A 25,180-nucleotide genomic window follows, 5' to 3' on the forward strand; every position below is an offset into this window, starting at 1 on the left:
GGAAAAAATTCAGAGTGCGAAGAAATTGCAAAAAAAGTGCAATTCCACAGTTGTTTTTTACCACGTTCACTATATGGTAAAACTGATCTGCCATTATGATTCTCCAGGTCATTACAAGTTTGTAGATACCAAACATGTATAGGTTCTTTTTTGTTTAAGGCTGGGTGCCCACGTAGCGTTTTTCAAGCGTTTATGTTGCGGAATTTCCGCAGCATAAACGCTTGTGAAACGCTAGGTAATCCGCACCCCATGGTCCCCAAGGGGATTCCGCATGTTCTATGCACATGCTGCGGATTTTTCCGCAGCGTTTATGCTGCGTACAAAAATCCGCAGCATGTCATTTAATTTTGGGGAAGCGCAGCGGAACTCCCGCCATTGACTTGCATTGAAACGCATAGAAACCGCGACTGTACATTTCTACAAGCGGCTTCTATGCGTTTCTATGTGCGGATGGTACCCAGTTCTGGAGGAGAGGAGACTCTCATCCAGACCTGGGTACCATTGTACCTGTAAAAAAATAATAAAATAACAAATAAAGTTATATTCACCTGTCCGGCGTCTTCTCTCTGAATGCCGGCATCGCTTGAGGACCTGCGGTGACGTCACAGTCATGTGACCGCAGGCCCTTCACCGCTCTGTCTCACGATATGCCGGCAGCCGGGAACCAGACAGGAACGAGCGCTGCAGCCACGCCGAGGCCTCGTGGGTGAGTATAGCTTTATTTGTTTTAATTTTTACGGTTCACACTGTATAAATCCATGCTGTTTGCATGGATTTATACAGTGTGACCTAGTTGTCAAGCACTTTCCAAGTGATGCTATCGCCTGGAAAGCGCTTGTCAATCTGCATGCGGAAACGCATGTGAATCCGCATGTGGATCCGCATGTATTCTGCAGGAAAAACGCATGCACAATCTGCATGCGTTTTTTCTGCCAGGGAGATGCAGAAATGCTGCAGAAATTTTCTGCTTCATTTCTGCATCGTGGGCACATAGCCTAAGTGGTGAAAAAAAAAAATCCAGAGTTTGTAAAAAAAAAAAAAGTCACCATTTTCCGAGACCCGTAGTGTCTCCATTTTTCGGAATCTAGGGTCAGTTGAGGGCTTACTTTTTGCGGACCGAACTGACATTTTTATTGATACCATTTTGAGGTAGATGCGATGTTTTGATTGCCCGTTATTGCATTTTATTGCAATGTTGCGGCGAGCAAAAAAAATAATTCTGGCGTTTTGATTTTTTTTCTCATTACACTGTTTACCGATTGCAAAAATTATTTTAGATATATTGATATTGATAGATAGGGTGATTCTGAAAGCGGCGATACCAAATATGTGTATATTTGATTTTTTTATTATTGTTTTGTGTTGGATGGGGGTGATTTGAATTTTTATATATTTTATTTTTTTTTAATATTTTTAAAAATATTTTTTTTTTTACTTTTTATATGCGTGAATAGTCAATTCCACCCGCGGCTATTAGGGGCACATGACAGCTGATCAGATCAGCTGTCATGTCCCCGGAAAGGTGGGGGCTCATCGCTGGAGCCCGCGCCAAAGGGAGAGACACGCCATGTGCCGTACATGTATGGCACATGTCGTTAAGGGGTTAAAATGTAAAAGAAAGCCCTTTATATCACTTAGACAGCTGTCATCTATCTCGTGTGGCAACTATCTAGCCTGACTCTCCCACATGAACACTCTCTCTGCAGAACTCTACCGTGTTCTCTGTTAGAGAGCTGCTGCCAGACATCTCTGACGTGGCTTATCTCCTAGAAAACAAAATGATCGGCAGTTCAAAAATGGAATTGCTGGATCCTTGTCATCCTTGACAATCATCTGTTGGGCACCACCATAAACATTGCATATTAGTCTATCATCCAATTAGTCACTTGCGGAGGGGGCGGCTGATGTTAAGTCTATTGTGTATGGGGGCCTTAATGGTGGCACTGTACAGAAGCACCACATGGTGAAACACACAGCAACAGGATTAGATCTGTGGTTAGTTCTCCAAGATGTTTGGAATAACCTCACTATCTCTCTGCTAAGTTCCTTCAAAACCTGTGTGCAAGTGTATCTAGAAGAATTTTTGCTGGTTTGTAGGCAAAGGACAGTGACACCAAATGTTGATTTGATTTAGTTTTCAGTGTTCCTTCACTTTGTATGTTATTAATTTATAAATGTAATCTATTACTTCTATTCCAGACATCATTCTTACTTTGCAGCAATTTTTGACTCCAGCCTAAAATGTTGCACACTACCTTATTTCCCACATATTTAATAAACAAAAACACAAAATCGTTTGTGTATTTTCTTTTTTTTATTATTAAAAAATATCCTATTTAAAAAAAAAAAAAAAAGTTTAGTGAAACTTTACACAATTAACAATTTCTGTCTTGGTCAAAACAACCAAATAACATTAGGTGCTAAATGTGTGAATAAATATATATATATTAATAAAGAAGCTAAACATAAAAAAATATAAAAACAACCTGGAGATTATGCCCATTCAGAATAATACATGCTGTTCATTTAGATAGGGCTACACAGTTCTTAGCTTGCTTATTATCTTCAGACCAAATGTCCCAATGCAATTTTGGACTTCTGTTAGCAGGAAGCAAAGGATGGCAGTTGTAGACTAAGAACAGCTTGGATCTGACAATATCTTCTGCATAAAGAAGGGATGATGATGCCATGGAAAAGGATTGTGGAACTATGTGACTAAACTTGTAGGAGAATTGAAAATGTCTTTGTTAGTGGAGAAAAAAGTATCTGGAAGAGGACATTCTCCTTCTGTAAATTGGAAAAACAATATCTAGAACCAGTTTCTGAAATCACAATGACTTCTACAGTCTTTATCATTATTTGAGTTTGATGTGCCGAAGGTTCTTTAACAAGTCTATGCCATTTTTGGGGCCGCTTTAACATCCACTGATGACACCTGTTTGATGGAGACGGTCACAATACGTTCTGTTAACAGTGACAGTCCTAAGGAAGAGAGTCTCTGCATTTTCATAGAATGACGTTCGTTCCAAACAGTAGATGCTCATATTGGAAGATGTCGAAAAAAAATCTATGGACATGCTACAATCTATAAGACCTAAAAAAATAAAATAAAACATCCTAGAGAAATTTTTTACTATTTTGGTGCAGAAGCTGAGAAACACAATAAGGAATAATTCCTACAGCAGCCAGGGGCACGGCAGCACTTTTGCAGAATGACAGGGCATAGAAGAGCATCTCCACTTTAGTGGGCGGCTTGAAGGAGTCAAAAAGATGCAGAACAAAAAGGGAGGCTAGAATACAGCAAATTCGAAACATGAACTGGCTTCCTTGTTTGCCACGGCAGCTGTCTTGGTAAAGTTTGGAGTTAAGGGCCAATCCTAAGCCAAAGAAAATGCCCAGGTTTCTTAGGAGCCCAGCAAAAGGGGTAGTGTCGATATGGATCCATTCAGGTCTTTCACACCATTTCTTAGCTTTCTCCAGTGTCCATAAGAGGTCCACTCCCATAGCTTTAAGAATGAGGTAGAATCCCAAGGCGAATGAAAACAGGAAAAGTGTGGTAAGGATGTATTTCTTGAGACTGGCTTTGTAGATAGATTGCGTGTGATGGAATGCTTCGGCCACTACTATGCCTGTGTAGAAGAAGGAACAGGGTCATGATTAGATCTCGGTATTAATTCTCATCCAAAAAATAACAGGAAACACCTTACTAGAGCGGAAAACAGTTTCATATTTCTTTCACAGCCATATGATGCCTCTTACCGAAACATTTACACAACGTACTAAAGTGTAGGCCTGCTCTTTGTCACATTACAGTAGATACAATATTTCAGGAACAAGGCAGACAGATGTTCTTTGATTAGACCTGATTTATCACAAAGGTAAATCCAGTGTATTGCTACCAGAACCTGCACATAAAATATGCCCAACACATCAATTACTTTTTTTGCTATAGCCCAAATGTATTAAGAAACATAGGGTATGATTCATTATTGCATTTGTGGCTTTTTTGTCTAGTTTTTGGTGTATTATACTTGTGTTTCATTTATACTCAATTCTTCTTTCCATTTGCACTTTTTTTTAAAGTGTACTTTATGAGCCTTTGCCTGTCTGTTTTTTTTACGTTTGCCATTATGGGTAGAGTTTAAAGTTTCCAGATGTTTTCATTTTATTCATCATTTTCGCCTTTTTGAAAATTCTGCAAATTGTCACAAATGGACACCATTTCCCTTGGAGTAATTATTGCTCAATTTTTGTGACATTTTGCAAAACATGTGCTAAAAGGTTATAAAAAGTTGAAAGATGAAAAAAAGACAATTTTCAACTCTGGGAAATATTCATGAACCCAGTGTACCATTTTGATGAATTTGGTACAAAAAATGGGAACAAATATGATAAGACAAAAAGAAAAGTGACTTGAAAAAAGACGCAAATGTTGATCAAAGCCATAGTATGTGAGAGGGTTCACTTATTTATCTAGAGCAGCGAGAACTCAATAAGTCAGAGAACTCAAGGTTACGTTGTATGACCTTGAATTCATTAATCAAGTAGCATTTAGTAAAATAGTCAAAATTGAGAGACCTCAGTCGTTGATACCCTTTAATAGCTAACTGAAAATCTGATGTCAAATCAAGTAACAAACTTTCCAGACTGCTCAGGTTTCTACATCAGGTACGGGCTTGCACTGTGCCTGATGAAGAGACCCGAGTAGTCTGGAAAGCTTGCGATGTGTTACTATCTTTTTAGTCAGCCATTAAAAGGTATCAACCACTGAGGACTCTAAAAGATCCAATGGTCCAAAGATATATTTTTCCTGTAGTATTTTGTATCAGTAAACTAAATAATCTACTGGGAATTTCTCTGCCCATGACTTTTTTAGTCATAGTAAATAATTGTTTTCAGTGTATGTAGGTCTTTGAAAGGATGCCAGAATTACCGCATTTTTCGGACTATAAGACGTACTTTTTTCCTCCAACATTTTGGAGGAAAGTGGGGGGTGCGTCTTATAGTCCGATATACATCTATACTGTGGCTGTGGGTTGTGGGGGATTTGGGGGAAGTGACAGTGGCGGAGTAGCAGTGCACAGGAGGCAGCAGCCGCCTGCTGCAGCCTACACTGTGCCCGCTACTAAAGAAAATGAATATACACTGCTCACCACGCCCATGGGATATTCATTTTCCTTAATAACCGTCACAGTGTGCCCGCAGCGAGGCTCCTGGTATGTATGGCACCTTTCATCCCTGTATGTATGGCCCCCCTCATCCCGGTATGTATGACACCCTTCATCCCTGTATGTATGGCCCCCCTCATCCAGGTATGCTTGGCACCCCCTGATCCCCGTCATAAACTTTCATACTCAGCTCCTCTCTCCTCCAGTGCTGTATCCAGCTCTGTGCTGGAATAGTCACTGCTCCCCATGCTGGGACTGTGTGTGTGACCATTCATTCTCCCTAATAGCGCGCATGCTGTAGCCGCAGCATGGCTTCTGTTGTGCTCGGCTGTCAGTGTGTCCACTATTAAAGGCCATGAATATTCACTCCCATGGGTGTGGTGAATATTCATGGCCTTTAATAGCGGACACGCTGACTGCGAGAGCAGCAGGAGCCGCTCTGCGGCTAAAATGTGCGTGCTATTAGGGAAAATAATGGTCACTGCTCCCCACGAATGCAGTCCTGGTGTGGGGAGCAGTGACTATTCCGGCACAGAGCAGAATACAGCACTGGAGGAGAGAGGAGGTGAGTATGATTGTTTATTTTTTTTCTGTGCAGCGTGACGGGGATCAGGGGGTGCCAAGAATCCCAGGATGATGGGGCCATACATACAGGGATGAAGGGGGCCATGCATACAAGGATGAGGGGGCCATACATACAGGGATGAGGCATGAGGGGAGCCATACATACAGGGATGCGGCATGAGGGGGGCCATACATACAGGAATGAAGGGGGCCATACATACCAGGATGAGGGGGGCCATACATACAAGGATGATGAAAGATGAGGGAGGCTATACATATAGGAATGAAGGGGGCCATACATACAGGAATGAAGGGGACTATATATACCAGGATGAAGGGGGCCATACATACAGGGATGAAAAGTCCCATACATACCAGGAAGAGGAATGAAGGTACCATACATACCAGGAAGAGGGATGAAGGTGCCATACATACCAGGATTGGTGTGAGGGGGGCCATACATAACAGGATCAAGGGTGCCATACATACCAGGAAGAGGGATGAGAGGGCCATGCATACCAGGATGGTGGATTGGGGTGCCATATCAGGATGGGGATGAGGGCCATGTATAACAGGATCATATATACCAGGATGGGGGATATTAACAGAATTGGGGGACATTACCCCTATAACAGTGTCAGCAGCAGACCCCCTCCCCTTAATCTCTTTTGTTCATTGATACAATTAATCTATTAACACTTAAAGATTCTTACTTTGCAGAATTTTGCACAGGACTATACAAATTACAGCTGTAAGTAAACTGGAATCTGTTCTTTTCATGAACACATTTTTTGCTTACATTTTTTTTCTATTTTCCTCCTCTAAAACCTAGGTGAGTTTTATGGTCCGGTGCGTCTTATAGTCCGAAAAATACCGTATTTTTACAAGAAAGGAATGGGTAGTTTTCCTTTTTTGGTCCAACGGGAGAAACAACTATAGTTGGATGGAGTCATTTCCATCCTATCATAGGCCAACAGGATACATGGAGGGTCAAATACAAGGCTTCATTAATGTTCCTCTCCTAATGCCTACTCTTAAATCATTTTACATTAATGAAGAGATTCGAGCATGAACTAGGCATGGAGGTATTCACATTACACACCTGAAATGACTCCAGCCACAACCTGGTGAGGGAAATGGGCAGCCAAGAAGATTCTGGATAAGCAGACGCAGACTTGGACAGCCCAAAACACAGTCCAAAGTGCTCCACGCAAGCACCTGAAATACAAGAGTAATTAAAATATAGTGATCACTTCACAACTAAATTGATTTAGCTATGAGCTTTTACAGCTTTCGCAGCAGTAGTAGGAATAGAACAGGACACAAAGACTTTTGGAGTAAAGGTAAATGTATATAGTTGATATTAACTGTGCAAGAATCATAGGAAATTTTGGAAATCTAAATGATATGGATTTTTTTTTAAGCTAATGGGGAATTTGTCAAGGCAATCCATATACTAAGTGAACTTGGCATGTTTTAATATTGGGATCAATATAACAATGCCACCGTATCATATGACGTGAGATTATGATTTTAAAGGGCTATTCAGTTAGTGTTATATTAATTATTTAAGATGGCATTAGAAGTGTCTCTACTTACCAGCTAGAAAACATGGATTCCTTTTTCTTTAACATGATTGTAAGGATGGCTGTGATCATGACGTAATATATTCCAGCAGACCCCATTGCATGTCCTGAAGGACTTCCTGAAAAGTTGTAAGTAGAAATAAACGTGAGCAAGTCAGGTAAGATATTCAGTGTATAATCTTCATTTAGTTGAATAGATATGTCTAATTAAACATTGTAGTGGCAGAACACATGAGAAGAAAATGTAGAAAAAAGCCTGAATTTAGGGAACCATATCTAGACTTTCTCAGAATATATCTATTTTTTTCTAAGTTATTGGATTCTTCAAGTTGGAAGCCTAATGTTTCCGTTCTAGGCGTAATATATATCACTTAAAGTGTCATATATAGTTTCTTTCTTTTTTTTACCTGGGCCGGTCTCGCATGTCACAGGAAACTGTTCAATGACTGGAGCTGTGGTATTTCCATAGTAATCTGTGTCATGAACCCACCAATATGGTCTTTGTCCAAAAAGAATCCTAGGAAATGAAACAGAGCAAGTAAGAAAAAAGTAACTATAATCTGATAGCAAAGTTTTATGTAAAATATTACAAGAAATTATTCGCAATGGAACTAACATATCGGTTCTTTACAAGTAGGATTATCATACTTACGTGTTTGAGTGGGTTATATGGTTGAAGTATGTGCGAACATATATATTTAATAATAATTATTATTATTTATGAAAATTAAAATCTATGTTTTATTGGACAGAATAAAACATTTTTGAGTTTTTAAATAAATTTCAATTCACATAAAGGTAAAATTAATATCCTGTGGTGAATAAAGGATGGGAAGTAAAAATAGCCAAAAGGTCCAGAGGTGCCAATGTTTATATATGACCTATGACATTTTTTGGGTCAAATAATGTGATGTCCTTTGATTTTACATTAATATGCACGTTGGTTTATTCCACATATTATTAAATTATATGTTAAATAATTATACTTATTAATCTACAAGTAAACCAAATTATAAGCAAACTGTTATTTGTATTGGTAGTAAAGAAACCTCAGCTAACCACTGTGAGCATCTATATGATACTAATTAGTAGGGTGAACCCAACGATTCAGTATTATCCCCCTGACCCAGAAAACGAGATACAACAATCCAACCCAATGTGTTACTATTAATTACAATATTACTTTTTCTTGATATACTCACCATTTAAAGACAAGGTTGAGCCAGTCCCCGATCACTGCCACCCAGATGAGTTTGATGCCAACTGACTCACAAAGATGGAACCAGATGGGGAAGAAAATGAAAAAAGTATTTCTTAGATCAGCAGCAAATGAGACAAACATGAACCAGTCTTGAGAACTCTTGTAGTTCATCTGGAGGTATTGGACCATTTGGACTCCAGAGTGGTGAAGACCATCCATTCCGCTCTCCATTATTGAGTTCATTGAATCCCTAGACTAGAGCTATGTGAAGCTGTTGGTATCTCAATGTGTACTGTGTGTCACTGTGCACCTTCAGCAATATTTATACCGTCCCGGGCCTCCTGTTTGCCACTGAAAAACCTGCTTTCTGACCTTTGGACCTGTAGAAAAAAAACATTACTTTAGTCAAAAGAAAAAAAACTCCTGTCGATCAAAGGTAATGTCACAAACATGTTTGGTACAATGTAACTGAAAAACAGCTCAATAAGTCAGCGTTGTATTCCAGAGATTCATTGATTAACCCTGACCCTCTGGAACCTTTTAGGATATGATGAGGGTTTTTACGATATTGCTTAGTCAATCAGACATCAGTGATACAAGTCTCTCCTGATAATCATTGCTATTCTGAGAATTTACTATTACATTGTAGAACATTTTACTATTTGTGTAAATGAGAAGAATTTTATTAATATATTTATGCCACCAGTTAACCGTTTCATATGACTTTTGTTTTATTTTACAGGAGCAAAAGAGTGCAAGAGTGCATGTGCTACCAGCTGGTCCCCCATTACAGTTCTAGGGCATAAATGACAGAACACAATATAAAAGAACATCGGTACAACATTGTGACTGAATTGTGCTGTGAAGTTTGGTGTAGGTGAAATAATGATATAAGGTTGTTTTCAAGGGTTGGCCTTGGCCTGTTAGCTCCACTGAAGGGAAACCGTAATGCTTCAGCATACCCAGACTTTTTGGGCAATTGTATCCTTCCAACATTGTGGGAACAGTTTGGAGAAGGCCCATTTCTGTTTCAACATGACTGTGTTCCAGTGACTAAGGTCCGTATAGATGTGGTTGGTGAATTTGGTTAAGAAGTGCTTGACTGGCTACACAGAGCCCTAATATTAACCCCATTGAACACCTTTGGTATGAATTAGATTGGAAATTGTGAGTCAGATCCTCTCTTCCAACATCATTATCTGATCTCATAGTGCTCTTCTGGATGAATGGGCAAAATTTCCCAAAAATATAGTCCAACATTTCATAAAAACTTTCCCGGAAGAGTGGAAGCTGTTATAGCTACAAAGGAGAGACCAACTCAATATTAATGTCTATGGATTTAGAACAGGATGTCATTATAGCTCCTGTAGGTGTAATGTGTAGGTATTCCAATATTTTTGTCCATTTAGTGTATTATAATGTTATTATATCTTATTGACTGCAACTTCTGCAGGTGATGCTAAATATATAACAATAAGTATTCTTTGTCCCTTTAAATGTTTGTGCTATTACTCGAAACTCATACATTTTATTTGGGGTTGCACATGAATGTATGATCCCAACATGAAAACTCAATACTCCCAACTAGAGATGAGTGTTGTTCTACTCGAACTGTTCGCCAATCTCAAATTCGAGCTGTTTTGGGCGGTGTTCGAGCCATTCGGCGAACACGAACAATTTGAGAAAAATTCGGCTGTTCGAGGTTATGTTCGATAACTGTTCGTGCACCAAAATCATAACTGGATTTTTTCTCAGTAATGATGAAAATTAATGTTAATACGCAGTTTGAGTGTACAGCGGGGTGGGGGGAGGGGCAGGGGATGGATCTCTGCAGGAACAATGAAGATCTCCATTTTTTTTTCTCTTTCCCGCATTTACAGTGGGGAGGTGCAATCTGTCAGCCTATCAGCAGCGCACACACGGAGCGAAGTGCTTTTTTTCACACAAGCAAGGGCATGTGTCATTGGCAGTGTATGTCACATGTCCTTGCCCTATAAGACCAAGCCATTTTCCCCGTCGCCACCATTTTCTCACTGCTGCAGCTGCGTGTTAGACGGCACCGCTGTTGCTGTGTGCGCTATACCTTGTTAATTTCAAGCCAATTTTCGCACAAATCTACAGATAGCTTGGGAGTAGGGAATAGTTGTGATTGCAGTCCTTTTAAGGACTAGGTTACAGCATTTCCTATGACTTTTATCAGGCAGGTCTGTGCTCTTAAATAGATAGGTTGTGTGAGTAAAGACTAATTGTAATTGGAGTCCTTTTCAGGACTAGGTTACATCAGTTCCTATCAGTTTTTGCCAGGCAGGTCTGTGCCAGTGCTGTGCAAGTTTTTTTCACAGCATTTGGCTGAATCTAGCAAAGCTAATCCTTTTTGGCCTATTGCAGAGTGTGTTAGTCAGTGGAGTAGCCTATATGTGTTGCAAGATATACCACCTGTGTATAGAATACCAATTTTTTTACTGCACCTAGTGAAGTAAAATCTTTTGGGCATAGCATCATTCTATTAGTCCATCTATACTGACCTCCATCAGGTTGCAAATTGAATATAATTTTTTTCTGCATCTAGCTCTGAAAAAATATTGGGCTTCTAGCTGTGTGTGGGACTTGTTCTATTAATCCATCTATACAGACCTCCATCAGGTTGCAAACTGAATATATTTTTTTCTGCATCTACCTCTGAAAAAATATTGGGCTTCTAGCTGTGTGTGGGACTTGTTGTATTAGTCCATCTATACTGAACTCCATCAGGTTGCAAATTAAAAATAATTTTTATCTGCATCTACAGTACCTCTGAAAAAATATTTGGGCTTCTAGCTGTGTGTGGGACTTGTTCTATTAGTCCATCTATACTGACCTCCATCAGGTTGCAAATTGAATATAATTTTTATCTGCATCTAGCTCTGAAAAAATATTTGGCCTTCTAGCAGTGTTTGGGACTTTCTCTATTAGTCCATCTATACTGACCTCCATCAGGTTGCAAATTAAAAATAATTTTTATCTGCATCTACCTCTGAAAAAATATTTGGGCTTCTAGCTGTGTGTGGGACTTGTTCTATTAATCCATCTATACAGACCTCCATCAGGTTGCAAACTGAATATATTTTTTTCTGCATCTACCTCTGAAAAAATATTGGGCTTCTAGCTGTGTGTGGGACTTGTTGTATTAGTCCATCTATACTGACCTCCATCAGGTTGCAAACTGAATATATTTTTTTCTGCATCTACTTCTGAAAAAATATTGGGCTTCTAGCTGTGTGTGGGACTTGTTCTATTAATCCATCTATACAGACCTCCATCAGGTTGCAAACTGAATATATTTTTTTCTGCATCTACCTCTGAAAAAATATGTGGCCTTCTAGCAGTGTGTGGGACTTTCTCTATTAGTCCATCTATACTGACCTCCATCAGGTTGCAAACTGAATATAATTTTTTTCTGCATCTAGCTCTGAAAAAATATTTGGCCTTCTAGCAGTGTGTGGGACTTTCTCTATTAGTCCATCTATACCGACCTCCATCAGGTTGCAAATTCAAAATAATTTTTTGTCTGCATCTAGCTCTGAAAAAATATTGGGCTTCTAGCTGTGTGTGGGACTTGTTGTATTAGTCCATCTATACTGACCTCCATCAGGTTGCAAATTAAAAATAATTTTTATCTGCATCTACAGTACCTCTGAAAAAATATTTGGGCTTCTAGCTGTGTGTGGGACTTGTTCTATTAGTCCATCTATACTGACCTCCATCAGGTTGCAAATTGAATATAATTTTTATCTGCATCTAGCTCTGAAAAAATATTTGGCCTTCTAGCAGTGTGTGGAACTTTCTCTATTAGTCCATCTATACTGACCTCCATCAGGTTGCAAATTAAAAATAATTTTTATCTGCATCTACCTCTGAAAAAATATTTGGGCTTCTAGCTGTGTGTGGGACTTGTTCTATTAGTCCATCTATACTGACCTCCATCAGGTTGCAAATTGAATATAATTTTTATCTGCATCTAGCTCTGAAAAAATATTTGGCCTTCTAGCAGTGTGTGGGACTTTCTCTATTAGTCCATCTATACTGACCTCCATCAGGTTGCAAATTAAAAATAATTTTTATCTGCATCTACCTCTGAAAAAATATTTGGGCTTCTAGCTGTGTGTGGGACTTGTTCTATTAATCCATCTATACAGACCTCCATCAGGTTGCAAACTGAATATATTTTTTTCTGCATCTACCTCTGAAAAAATATTGGGCTTCTAGCTGTGTGTGGGACTTGTTGTATTAGTCCATCTATACTGACCTCCATCAGGTTGCAAACTGAATATATTTTTTTCTGCATCTACCTCTGAAAAAATATTGGGCTTCCAGCTGTGTGTGGGACTTGTTCTATTAATCCATCTATACAGACCTCCATCAGGTTGCAAACTGAATATATTTTTTTCTGCATCTACCTCTGAAAAAATATGTGGCCTTCTAGCAGTGTGTGGGACTTTCTCTATTAGTCCATCTATACTGACCTCCATCAGGTTGCAAATTCAAAATAATTTTTTGTCTGCATCTAGCGCTGAAAAAATATTGGGCTTCGAGCTGTGTGTGGGACTTGTTGTATTAGTCCATCTATACTGACCTCCATCAGGTTGCAAACTGAATATATTTTTTTCTGCATCTACCTCTGAAAAAATATTGGGCTTCTAGCTGTGTGTGGGACTTGTTCTATTAATCCATCTATACAGACCTCCATCAGGTTGCAAACTGAATATATTTTTTTCTGCATCTACCTCTGAAAAAATATGTGGCCTTCTAGCAGTGTGTGGGACTTTCTCTATTAGTCCATCTATACTGACCTCCATCAGGTTGCAAATTCAAAATAATTTTTTGTCTGCATCTAGCGCTGAAAAAATATTGGGCTTCGAGCTGTGTGTGGGACTTGTTGTATTAGTCCATCTATACTGACCTCCATCAGGTTGCAAACTGAATATATTTTTTTCTGCATCTACCTCTGAAAAAATATTGGGCTTCTAGCTGTGTGTGGGACTTGTTCTATTAATCCATCTATACAGACCTCCATCAGGTTGCAAACTGAATATATTTTTTTCTGCATCTACCTCTGAAAAAATATTGGGCTTCTAGCTGTGTGTGGGACTTGTTGTATTAGTCCATCTATACTGACCTCCATCAGGTTGCAAACTGAATATAATTTTTATCTGCATCTAGCTCTGAAAAAATATTTGGCCTTCTAGCAGTGTGTGGGACTTTCTCTATTAGTCCATCTATACTGACCTCCATCAGGTTGCAAATTGAATATAATTTTTATCTGCATCTAGCTCTGAAAAAATATTTGGCCTTCTAGCAGTGTGTGGGACTTTCTCTATTAGTCCATCTATACTGACCTCCATCAGGTTGCAAATTAAAAATAATTTTTATCTGCATCTACCTCTGAAAAAATATTTGGGCTTCTAGCAGTGTGTGGGACTCATTGTATTAGGCCATCTATACCAAGCTCCACCAGCTTTGAAATTAATAATAATTTTTAGCTGCATCTAGCCCTGAAAATAATTTTTCCCAATAGTGGTAGCAATAGAAATATGGGGCGCGCGCCTGGCTAACAAAAATATACGCTTCATAACACAAAACACCAGCCTAGCGCACTGCATTAATAAGATGGCATCATCGTCTCTCCCAGTGCTAGGCCTACTACGCAGGCTAGTATTCCTGTGCCTAAAACACAATGTATGGGTCCATGCTAGCCACTATGCTGAGGGGTATAAAGCTGCTGCTAACGCTTTATAACAATTCAATTGGCAGATTTTCACAGAGCTCTTCCACAACGCCCACCCATCGGGCAACAGTTGCCCACCCTCCCTATGGGATCTAGTGGCGAATAGTTGATGCCATTAATCAGAGCGTCAGTTGCCCCGTCAACGTGGCAAGCATATGGTAAGGCATGGGAAGAGTGGACACGACTAGTAGCAGGCAGACGGGTTGACCAATGTGAACAAGCCAGATCACAAGTCACCATAGAATTTCTCCACCAGCTAATGATGAGGGGCATATCAGGGGCGTCAGCGCAGCGGTGTCTGACCGGAGTAGCATTTCACTTCCAACTACTGAATTGGGGAGATGTGACAAAGATTCATCATCAGACAATCCATAAAAGGGTGGAAAAGGGGTCAGCCAAGTCAGGAATGTAGACGTCCCGTCCCGTGTCACTAAAACTGATTTCTCACATCTTATCCCTAACACCATTAACATGACACTCACAATTTGAAGCAACACTAATGTCTACTGCATTTGTGATCGCCTTCTTCGGGGCGCTATGTATAAGCGAATTAGTCCCTCAATCCAAAATTACCACCAGTGGACGCTTATTACACCAGGAAGTAGTCATAACCAATAATGCAATACGTGTACGCATACACCAATCAAAAACGGTTCCAGCGGGCAGGGGTACTTGGGTACTTCTACAACCCACAAACGGTACACTGAGTCGGGTAACAATAGTAAAAACATATCTAACCATCAGATCACAAAGTAATTTCTTCGTATCACACATTGATGGAACGCCATTATCAAGATACCTGTTCCAAGCTATATTTAATAAATGCATAACATCGGCAGGGAACCACCCCAAAGATTACGGGACACACTCATTCCGCATAGGTGCGGCCACGGAAGCAGCAAGAGCAGGACTGTCAGAAACGGAAGTTCAGAGGATAGGGAGATGGCGATCCACGTGTTTGGCGAGATACATAAGACCGGACTTGTTATCCTAACGTGGTTTGTTTCTTTTACAGGTGACGCTAAGCCAACAGTGTGAGTGATAGGCCACTCGTATATATATTGGGCACAAAAAAGGGCGAAAGTCCGCCCAGGCGGGAGGAAATTAGAGTTTCATAACACATATTTCAACTGGAGAGGTATTAGAGGCCTGCTATGGCCACAGGTACTAATGGAGGTAATCAAGGTAGGGAGAGAGGCAAGAGGTCCGGTCATCTTAGTTATACAGGCCAGGGGAAACAACCTAGGTCATCACAAGAGCGCATAACTAATGGCAATAATGAAACTAGACACTGAGCGCTTCAGAGAATTTTTCACAAAATTAGCTATAGACATAACAATAGAGATTGTGCCGATAGCGGTATGGCAAGGTGCGCGAGACATCACGGCCATCGAATGGACAAGGCGGGTAATAAATATTCGGATGGCAAAATTTAGAAGAGACAGAGGCGGTGTAGTGATACGACACCGACAACTGGAAGGAGATAAAGCAGGCCTCATACGGCCCGACGGTGTTCACTTAATAGATATTGGACTGGACATATTCCTGTCAGGACTCCAGGACGGAGTGGAACAATCGTTAAGAGAGATGGGTGGGGGTCAGAGTCCTGCATACGAGTACGAAGGATCCTCCGTGGCCTGGAAATAGAAAGGACATGTTGGAGAGTTACACTTGTTGGCCAACTTGCCGGAGTGGGGACCCAGGGCATGCTGCAACAAGCTGAATTATTTTAGAAATAAAATGCCTTTCTAATGGAATGAGTATAAAGAGTTAATAAAGCTGTGACCGATCCTCACCCATCCAGTTGTAAGAGTTACATTATTGGGTTGTCCATGAAAGGGGGGCGGTAGGGGGGCTGAGCATCTGGGTTTGGTTGGGGGTCCCCACAGTCTGCCTAGGCTAGATTAATTTAAAAATTCTTATTAGATACACAGGCGGTGCAGCTTGCTTCGCAGCTGGGCTACTACGCCCAAAGTATTGCCTAGGCTAGATGCAGTTAAAAATTCTATGCTGACTAGCAGACACTGAAGATTTGGAGCAGACCTCTGAGTAAACAGCTCTTCAGACTCAACCATCTGTGTTACCCCAAGCCATAGTGTATGTAGTTTCTTACAGTTAAAATGGGGGGGTGCGACCCAACCCACCTGGAATTGACGATGCCAACGTCACGTAAGACACAGCAAGGGGACTCCCAAAATTGTGGCACAGACACCACTTAACCCTAGAACGCATACCTGTGGCCTTGCAGGCCCGCCCAGTTACTTGTTTTCTATTTTCTGCAAGATTGCTTTAGTTATAATTTTGAAACTCTAGGTATTCTTCATGTATATAGTTGTTTGTCATTTGAGTTTGAGTTATTCCATGTTATTTGCACACGGGCCTAAAGGGCCCCAGGTATGTGAAAGTGTAGATTTTTATGGTCATGCGTTCTAGGGTTAAGTGGCATCAATTGCCCCACTGTTGCTTAAAACGGTTGGTGAGGTGATTTTACCAAATCCCCAAGCTTTTAGTCTCCCAAGGATGACACAGGGGTAGAAATGTCCTTGCGAATCCATGATTTGATCATCTTTATGAACGTGAGTCTGTCTACATTCTCAGTGGACAGCCGCGTGCGCTTATCTGTCAGCACACCACCAGCAGCGCTGAACACACGTTCAGAGAGAACGCTGGCTGCATGGCATGACAAGATCTCCAAGGCATGAGTGGCGAGCTCCGGCGATTTTTCAAGATTGGAATACCAAAATGAGCAAGGGTCCAGTGACACAGTCATGGCTTCGATGTTCACTTGGAGATTCTCCTGTACCATCCTCTCTAGGCATTGACTATGTGTCAGACTTCTTGTCTCCTGTGGCCTTGCAAAGGATGGTCTAAAAAAGTGGTGAAACGATTCCACAAAATTGCTGTTACCAGCAGATACTGTGTTACTGTTACTGTTTGAGTGATGAAGACTCGACAGTCCCACCGTTGGCAAGTTAGAACTGTGAGATTCACTACGTGCACCACTGGTGTTTTGTGGAAAAGCACATGTAAGATTCTGCAACAGATACTCCTGCATTCGTCAATACCTTTTTATGGCAGGAATTATTTCGGCAAATATACTTTTGTACCGGGGATCTAAGAGTGTGGCAACCCAGTAGTCGGGATTACTTCGAATTCTGACAATCCGGGGGTCATGTTGCAGGTAGCGCAGCAAGAAGGCACTCATGTGTCTTGCGCATCCAGAAGGACCAAGTCCTTGTTGTGTTGGTAGCGAGGTAAGAATCATGCTTCCTTCCTCTGCCCTCTCCCTCCAACCTCGCACAACAGAAATGTGATCAAGGTCTCCCTCATCTGATGAGTCTTCCATGCCCATTGCCAGTTCGTCCTCCACTTCTTCCTCGGCTCCTGCACCTTCCTCAACAGTTTGGCTGCTACCATGCGCCCTGGTTAATCCCTCTCCCCCACCCTCCCATGCCTGCCGCCTTGGTGCTGCCAACCGTCTGGACCTTGGAGATGTTATCCCTTCCGCATACGACTCCTCCTCTACTTCCTCCACCTCCTCTTGTCCCACCACCTGACTCCGAATTCTGTTTAACATGTGCTCCAGCATGTAAATCACCGTAATAGTCATGCTGATAATGGCATCGTCAGCACTAAACATCTTCGTCGCCATTTCAAGACTGTGCAGAAGGGTGCATAGGTCCCTGATCTGAGACCACTCCTCCAGCGTGATTTGCCCCACCTCTGGATCTCGTTGGCCCAGGCTATACGTCAGAACGTATTGCACCAGGGCTTGTCGGTGCTGCCACAGTCGCTGCAACATGTGCAGAGTTGAATTCCACCGTGTCGGCACATCGCATTTCAGCCGGTGAACTGGCAGGCCCAACGACTTCTGTAGAGATGTAAGTCGTTGAACTGCGGGATGCGAACGGCGGAAGTGAGCACACAGCGACCGTGCACTCTGCAGAAGGCCATCTAGTCCGGGATAGTGGGCTAAAAATTGCTGGACAACCAGGTTCAAGACGTGAGCCATACAAGGCACGTGTGTGACATTGCCCCGGCGAAGTGCCGCACCCAGGTTTGCAGCATTGTCGCACATGGCCTTCCCTGGTTGCAGGTCCAGTGGAGACAACCTTTCATGAAACTGGGTCTCCAGAGCTGACCAAAACTCCTCAGCTTTGTGACTCACATTTCCCAGACATTTCAAAGTAAACACTGATGCGTTGAGCCCTGCTGCCAGCATAGTAAGGAGGTGTGCAGGATTCCTTCTGCGCAGTTAGAAAGCAGGTGGCATTACCAGACAGGCTTTGGGTGCAGGTGGAGGACCGAGAGGAGGTTGAGGAGGCAGAAGCAGTGGAGGAAGTTCGAGATAAAGAGGATTAACACACAACTCGTGGGGACGGTAAGACTTGGACAGCAGCCCCTTGTCCTGCTGTCACCATAGTTACCCAGTGCCCAGTCAGCGACATGTAACGCCCCTGTCCATGCCTTCTCGTCCAAGTGTCTGTGGTGAAGTGCACCCTGTCACACACAGAGTTTCTCAAAGAAGCGGTGATGTTGTGTGCGACATGCTAGTGGAGCGCAGGCACACCTTTCTTTGAGAAGTAGTGCCGACTGGGCATCTGGTACTGGGGCACTGTGACGGACATAAGGTCTTGAAAATCCTCTGTGTCCTCCAGGTGGAAAGGCAGCATTTCTGTAGCCAACAGCTTGCAGATGGTGAAATTCAACCTCTTAGCTTTCTCATGGCTAGGAGGAAATGGTCTTTTACTTTTCCACATCTGAGGGACCGAGGGCTGGCTGTTGTGCTTAGACGGTGTTGAGTAGGGTGTCCCCGGCAACTGCCGGTCTGTGAGGAAGATGCAGGCGGACATGTTAGGTTGCCTTGATCCAAAGGTGGTGCTCTCGATGTCGGAGAGCGCTCAACACTAGCAGGTGTTTCCACTTCCCAATGAACTGACGACCTGCCAATCACACTGGCTGTTGTGGGTAAAGAGGTGGCAGGTCTGCGTCCAAAAACATGTGTGACTGCTGTCCCCCCAGTCACAGAGGATGAAGAGGCTGCGGATGCACAAGATGGGGCAGACGGTGGCTGGCCCAGCCGGCTAGGCCGCATTGTAGCACAGTGAGCTTCCCACTGCAACTTATGCTTCATATCTATGTGACGGTACATGCATGAAGTACTCAAACTATGTATTTTTTGGCCTCTACTTAGCTTTTGCTGACAAATATTACAGATAACACGAGTTGGGTCATCCTTATCGATCTGAATAAATGCCCAGGCTATGCAAGGCTTAGAGCCCATGTGACCTGAAGAGCCACTACGACTTGTGGTCAGAGGCAGAGTTGTGGTTGAGGATGCAGTTGTTGACGTGCTTCCAGTACTCCGTCTCTGTTCAGGAAGGCGCAACCTAACCTCGTCGTCAATAGCATCTGTGATGCCCCGCTGCGCTTGGTATCACAGATCCTACAAGAGTGCATTGATGGAATCCTCCACAAGGGGCCCCCATAAACATTCACAAATCTCCACCTTCCACCTCAGACCAGCAGAGGGAGCCCGTTAGGGATATAAATAGGGAAGGTGGAGCTAGGCAGTTCAGTTCCTCTGAAGAGTTCCTGCAGTAGAGAAGCCTAAGAGAGGTCAGTCTGCAGTGGAGCTCAGTCTAGTCTAGAGAACGCAGTTAATAGTTCAGCAGTGGAGCACGAGGCTCCTGCTTGCTAGATTCAGGGAGCCCAGATAGAGCTTAAGGTGTGCCGGTGCCGTAAGATCAGTGAAGCGCGGTGTGTATAGCCTAGTGAGGGCCCGAGTAGGCCGAAGGCGAGTGGCGAGTTAGTACATAAGGGGCAGAGGAGCTTAACCAGCTCACCCCGAAGCATTTACCGGACACAGGATCCGAGCTTACCGGTATCTCTATGACCCAGTAAGGCATAACCGGAATCCCTGGAGAACTACAAGTCCCAGGATCGCTAAGGTGCTGATATGTAACAGAGCCAGGAGACGCTTAGGCCCCGCATACTGGGAGCGTGAACTCCAAGAGAAGGCCCTACCACAAGGTCAGCCAGCGCAGGACAGAGACAAAGTTAGGCCTAGCTCCAGGCAGGTCAGAAACTTACTACGCAGAGGCAAGAAACAGGAGGCCCTACACCCGCTCATTGGGGAGGATCCTGATATGCACCCTTCACCCTACAGTGCTCCGGGATGTGCCTGAATTTCCACCAGTAAAAGGTACTGAAGTGACTACCGTGTCCGTTCCCGTTCTTGCTCTGACCCAGCTGGGTCTCGCCTGTCCTGCATTCCCCCTGCATACGCTGCCCTGAGACCTAGCTCCACCTGTGGGGAGCTATACCATCGAGCTGCCTTATCACCGGCCTCAGTGGACTGCTGCAGCGCTGGTGCTTGTCACCAGATACCACAGGTGGCGTCATGAACTCTTATAAAATTAACAATTATCCACCCTTTTAAAGAGAGACCCCAGGGTACGGGCCAGGGAGCCGACCACCGCGACATCCCCAAGGCCAGGCAAATGCCCGGGTACCGAGTCATCCCCATCCCCAGGGCTAGTCACATCCTCCTCCACCTCCTCTGCTGACCTCATCGACTGTCTGACTGTGGGTTGACAGTAAGTGGGATCTCCAACCTCGTCATCATCACCCTGTGTGTTATCACACCCGTCGCCCTCAGAGCCAACCTCTTCCTGCCCTGACCGAAAAGTCAAGTTGTCGCTCCAATCAGGTATTTGAGTCTCATCATCGTCTTCATCATTGTCTCCACCAACAGGAGTTACAGTTTGGGAACAAGGGTCTACATTATGCTCAGAACCTTCTTCATCTGGTCCTGGATCCAACTTATAAAGATTCTGGGCATCGGATCAGATCATTTCCTCATCTGGATTAACAGAAGCTCTGGAGCAGACCTCCGTTTCCCAGGCTATAGTATGAGTAAACAGCTGGGCAGACTCAGCCATCTGTGTTACCTCATACTCAGACGGGCAGCTGGAGACTTGGGAGCTGTGAGGAAGCAAGTGCGATTGGGGTGACACCTCTGAGGACTGGAGTATTTGTGATGTTGAAATTGAGGTGATGGAGAGCCCACTTGAAGGAGCACTTGATATCCGTTGAAGCACCTGCTGTTTTTGTGCCTCATCTAGAATTCGTAGCGATGGGCGTGTCCGTAAGAATGGGATCGTATCACATTGTCCACGAAAAGAAGTCGACATCTTAGTTTGGCTGGAAGATGGTCTTTCTTCTGCAGATGTTACTCCCCCCCCACCGTGGGGGGCCTCGACCCACCGGCGGACAGGCACCAGTATTGGGATAGGGGGGCTGGCCGTCAGGGTCCACCGCGGCTCTGGCACAAACCCGGCGACACAGAGGTGGCACAGGCAGGAACGGACTGGCCGTGTCGGCTTCTCACTTTTTGGATTTTAGAAGGGCATGACATGCCTATATCTGTGTCTCCCCCTCCTTTTACTCCTCCACCTCTTTTCTTTTCGCATGACTATATGTACTTGTCACTTTTCCATGTGTTAGTTGTGTCTTCTGAGCAGTTTGTCAGCTTTTGGACACCTTTGAAGGTGTTTTCTATGTGTTTCTATGTGTTTTTGTTTGCCTGCCATTGGTTTTAACGGTGTTCGAAGGTGTTCGACAAACAGTTCGACGAACAGTTCGGCGAACACACGGGTGTTCGACGAACCGAACCGAACTCGAACACTACGGGGGTGGCTCAACACTACTCCCAACTGCCCAACAAGACCAAAGAGGCACTGGGATGCCATGCTCTGATGTTACATTGGGCAAAGACATGGAGGTAAATTAGTGGGTGTTTTGGCTCTAAATTGTTGTTTAGCACATGACTGTGAGAAGCGGTTTAGAGAAATTATGATTTACTTGTAAGGCATTGAGAGGCCAGAATGACACACCTATACCTCCAAGCGGCATTTTAATTTTGCTTAGCTGCTACTTTACCTTAATATCTGACTTATCTCAATTTACATAGACTCCAAATTTTTGAAGTGGCAACAGGGATTTAACTAGGGCAGCATTTTGGTACGAAGACATCTTTTATGGCATACAGTAAAACTATATTGTGTGATTATAGCACAAAGTAATTTGTCTTTTCTAACTCACAATTTTATGTAGCAGGAATATAGCTCATTTACCTTTTGCAGTATAATTACACTTTCACATACAGTACAATTTTCACTGAGGCTATAGTAATTGTCTACTAAACTTTTTAATGGGGACACTCAAGTAGTTAATCTGATTAGTAAAATATAGTACATAAGAATTTACATGCAAGAAATCTATCTCTGCTAGAGCCTTACCAGGAAAGAATAGATGATCTGGACCTCAATAACTGATCAAACTCCATGCCATTTTTTTTTAGAAATTATTTCATTGTTGTCAGAACATTAAAATAAACAAAAAAAAAAAGAATCAGTTGTGTTACCAAATCATAGATTCATGCAGTACTTTATCTAAACTACCCGGCTCCGCCACACCAGTACAGTTTGAGAAACACTGGTGTATTGCATGTTTCTTAGGTACAAGGACAAACTTATACTGATGTAAGGAATTGATATATCTGTCTTAAGCAAAAATTCATGTGTTAATTGTGTGAAGCTTTTGTCTAATGCTTGGGTAATATCTTTAGAAAGCATCAATCTTCATGTGATACTGTATGTACAGTGAACCTAAGGACAGCAAGGAAGGTGAGGATTCAAACTCTGCTAAATCCACGGGTTGTCATGGTTTCAACATTGACTGTGGCCAAGGAACGCTGTGAGTGACAGCTCAGCCACCCTATAGGATTTGTAGGGTGCTGGACTGTCGGTTTTGTGAGTGACAGTCCAGTCATCCAATCTGATCCTGGGGCATGCTGGGCTGTCAACAATTTGATTGACAATCCTGTTGCTCAATCTGGTCTAGTCTGCAAACATTTCCCCAGGTGCCTCCCATCTTTAATCATTTGGAAGGTATTTAGCTGGCTAGCTGTTAGTAGTCAGTGTCAATTGTAGCTTTGCTTAACTTAGGTGTGTTTGCTTGGTGGCGCTATAGAGTTCAAGTCCTCTTCATCTCTGAAGAGGCGATTTACATATTTGCTTAGCCCTGTGTCTCTTTCCTCTGACATTGTTGCCAGACCTAGGATTTGTTGTGACTATTCTTGTAGATTATCCCTCCTGCTCTTGACACTCTCTGACTTCAGGTATCTGACCCTGAACTTGGCCTCTGACTATTCATTTGTTTTACTCCTTTGTCTTGATGTACCCTTCGGCTTTTGACCCTGGACTGTTACCTAACCACGCCTTTTTCTTACTCCTTTGTACTACGAGCCTTCTTGGTATTTGACGTCGGACCTCTTGACTACCCTGTCTCATGGTAGGTACAGTACAGACCAAAAGTTTGGATACACCTTCTCATTTAAAGATTTTTCTGTGTTTTCATGACTATGAAAGTTGCACATTCACACTGAAGGCATCAAAACTAAACCAAAACCAACTGAAAATATGTCTTATATTCTAGGTTCTTCAAAGTAGCCACCTTTTGCTTTGATGACTGCTTTGCACACTCTTGGCATTCTCTTGATGAGCTTCAAGAGGTAGTCACCGGAAATGATCTTCCAACAATCTTGAAGGAGTTCCCAGAGATGCTTAGCATTTGTTGGCCCTTTTGCCTTCACTCTGCGGTCCAGCTCACCCCAAACCATCTCGATTGGGTTCAGGTCTGGTGACTGTGGAGGCCAGGTCATCTGGCGTAGCACCCCATCACTCGCGTTCTTGGTCAAATAGCCCTTACACAGACTGGAGGTGTGTTTGGGGTCATTGTCCTGTTGAAAAATAAATGATGGTCCAACTAAACGCAAACCGGATGGTATAGCATGCCGCTGCAAGATGCTGTGGTAGCCATGCTGGTTCAGTATGCCTTCAATTTTGAATAAATCCCCAACAGTGTCACCAGCAAAGCACCCCCACACCATCAAACTTCCTCCTCCATGCTTCACGGTGGGAATCAGGCATGTAGAGTCCATCTGTTCACCTTTTCTGAGTCACACAAAGACACGGTGGTTGGAACCAAAGATCTCAAATTTGGACTCATCAGACCAAAGCACAGATTTCCACTGGTCTACTGTCCATTCCTTGTGTTCTTTAGCCCAAAAAAGTCTCTTCTGCTTGTTGCCTGTCCTTAGCAGTGGTTTCCGAGCAGTTATTTTACCATGAAGGCCTGCTGCACAAAGTCTCCTCTTAACAGTTGTTGAAGAGATGTGTCTGCTGCTAGAACTCTGTGTGGCATTGGCCTGGTCTCTAATCTGAGCTGCTGTTAACCTGCGATTTCTGAGGCTGGTGACTCGGATAAACTTATCCTTAGAAGCAGAGGTGACTCTTGGTCTTCCTTTCCTGGGGCGGTCCTCATGTGAGCCAGTTTCTTTGTAGCGCTTGATGGTTTTTGCAACTGCACTTGGGGACACTTTCAAAGTTTTCCCAATTTTTCGCACTGACTGACTTTCATTTCTTAAAGTAATGATGGCCACTTGTTTTTCTTTACTTAGCTGCTTTTTTCTTGCCATAATACAAATTCTAACAGTCTATTCAGTAGGACTATCAGCTGTGTATCCACCAGACTTCTGCACAACACAACTGATGGTCCCAACCCCATTTATAAGGCAAGAAATCCCACTTATTAAACCTGACAGGGCACACCTGTGAAGTGAAAACCATTTCCGGTGACTACCTCTTGAAGCTCATCAAGAGAATGCCAAGAGTGTGCAAAGCAGTCATCAAAGCAAAAGGTGGCTACTTTGAAGAACCTAGAATATAAGACATATTTTCAGTTGTTTCACACTTTTTTGTTAAGTACATAATTCCACATGTGTTAATTCATAGTTTTGATGCCTTCAGTGTGAATGTACAATTTTCAAAGT

At 42.8% G+C, this 25,180-nt stretch overlaps 1 protein-coding gene across 1 annotated transcript; it reads right to left on the reverse strand.

Annotated features, from left to right (window-relative positions):
• Positions 1 to 2,328: 2,328 nt before the first annotated feature.
• Positions 2,329 to 8,839, reverse strand: LOC141272681 (glucose-6-phosphatase catalytic subunit 1-like). Its single transcript, XM_073683640.1, has 5 exons — positions 8,521 to 8,839; positions 7,726 to 7,835; positions 7,332 to 7,437; positions 6,835 to 6,950; positions 2,329 to 3,629 (listed from the first exon to the last, which is right to left on the reverse strand). The coding sequence occupies exons 1-5, from the start codon at positions 8,760 to 8,762 to the stop codon at positions 3,118 to 3,120; spliced, it is 1,086 nt and encodes a 361-aa protein (XP_073539741.1). The 5' UTR covers positions 8,763 to 8,839; the 3' UTR covers positions 2,329 to 3,117.
• Positions 8,840 to 25,180: the final 16,341 nt, after the last annotated feature.

This window comes from Phyllobates terribilis, unplaced genomic scaffold, assembly GCF_046119375.1.
Source record: "Phyllobates terribilis strain yellow unplaced genomic scaffold, ASM4611937v1 Scaffold_5__5_contigs__length_657084704, whole genome shotgun sequence".
NCBI classification, from domain to species: Eukaryota; Metazoa; Chordata; class Amphibia; order Anura; family Dendrobatidae; genus Phyllobates; species Phyllobates terribilis.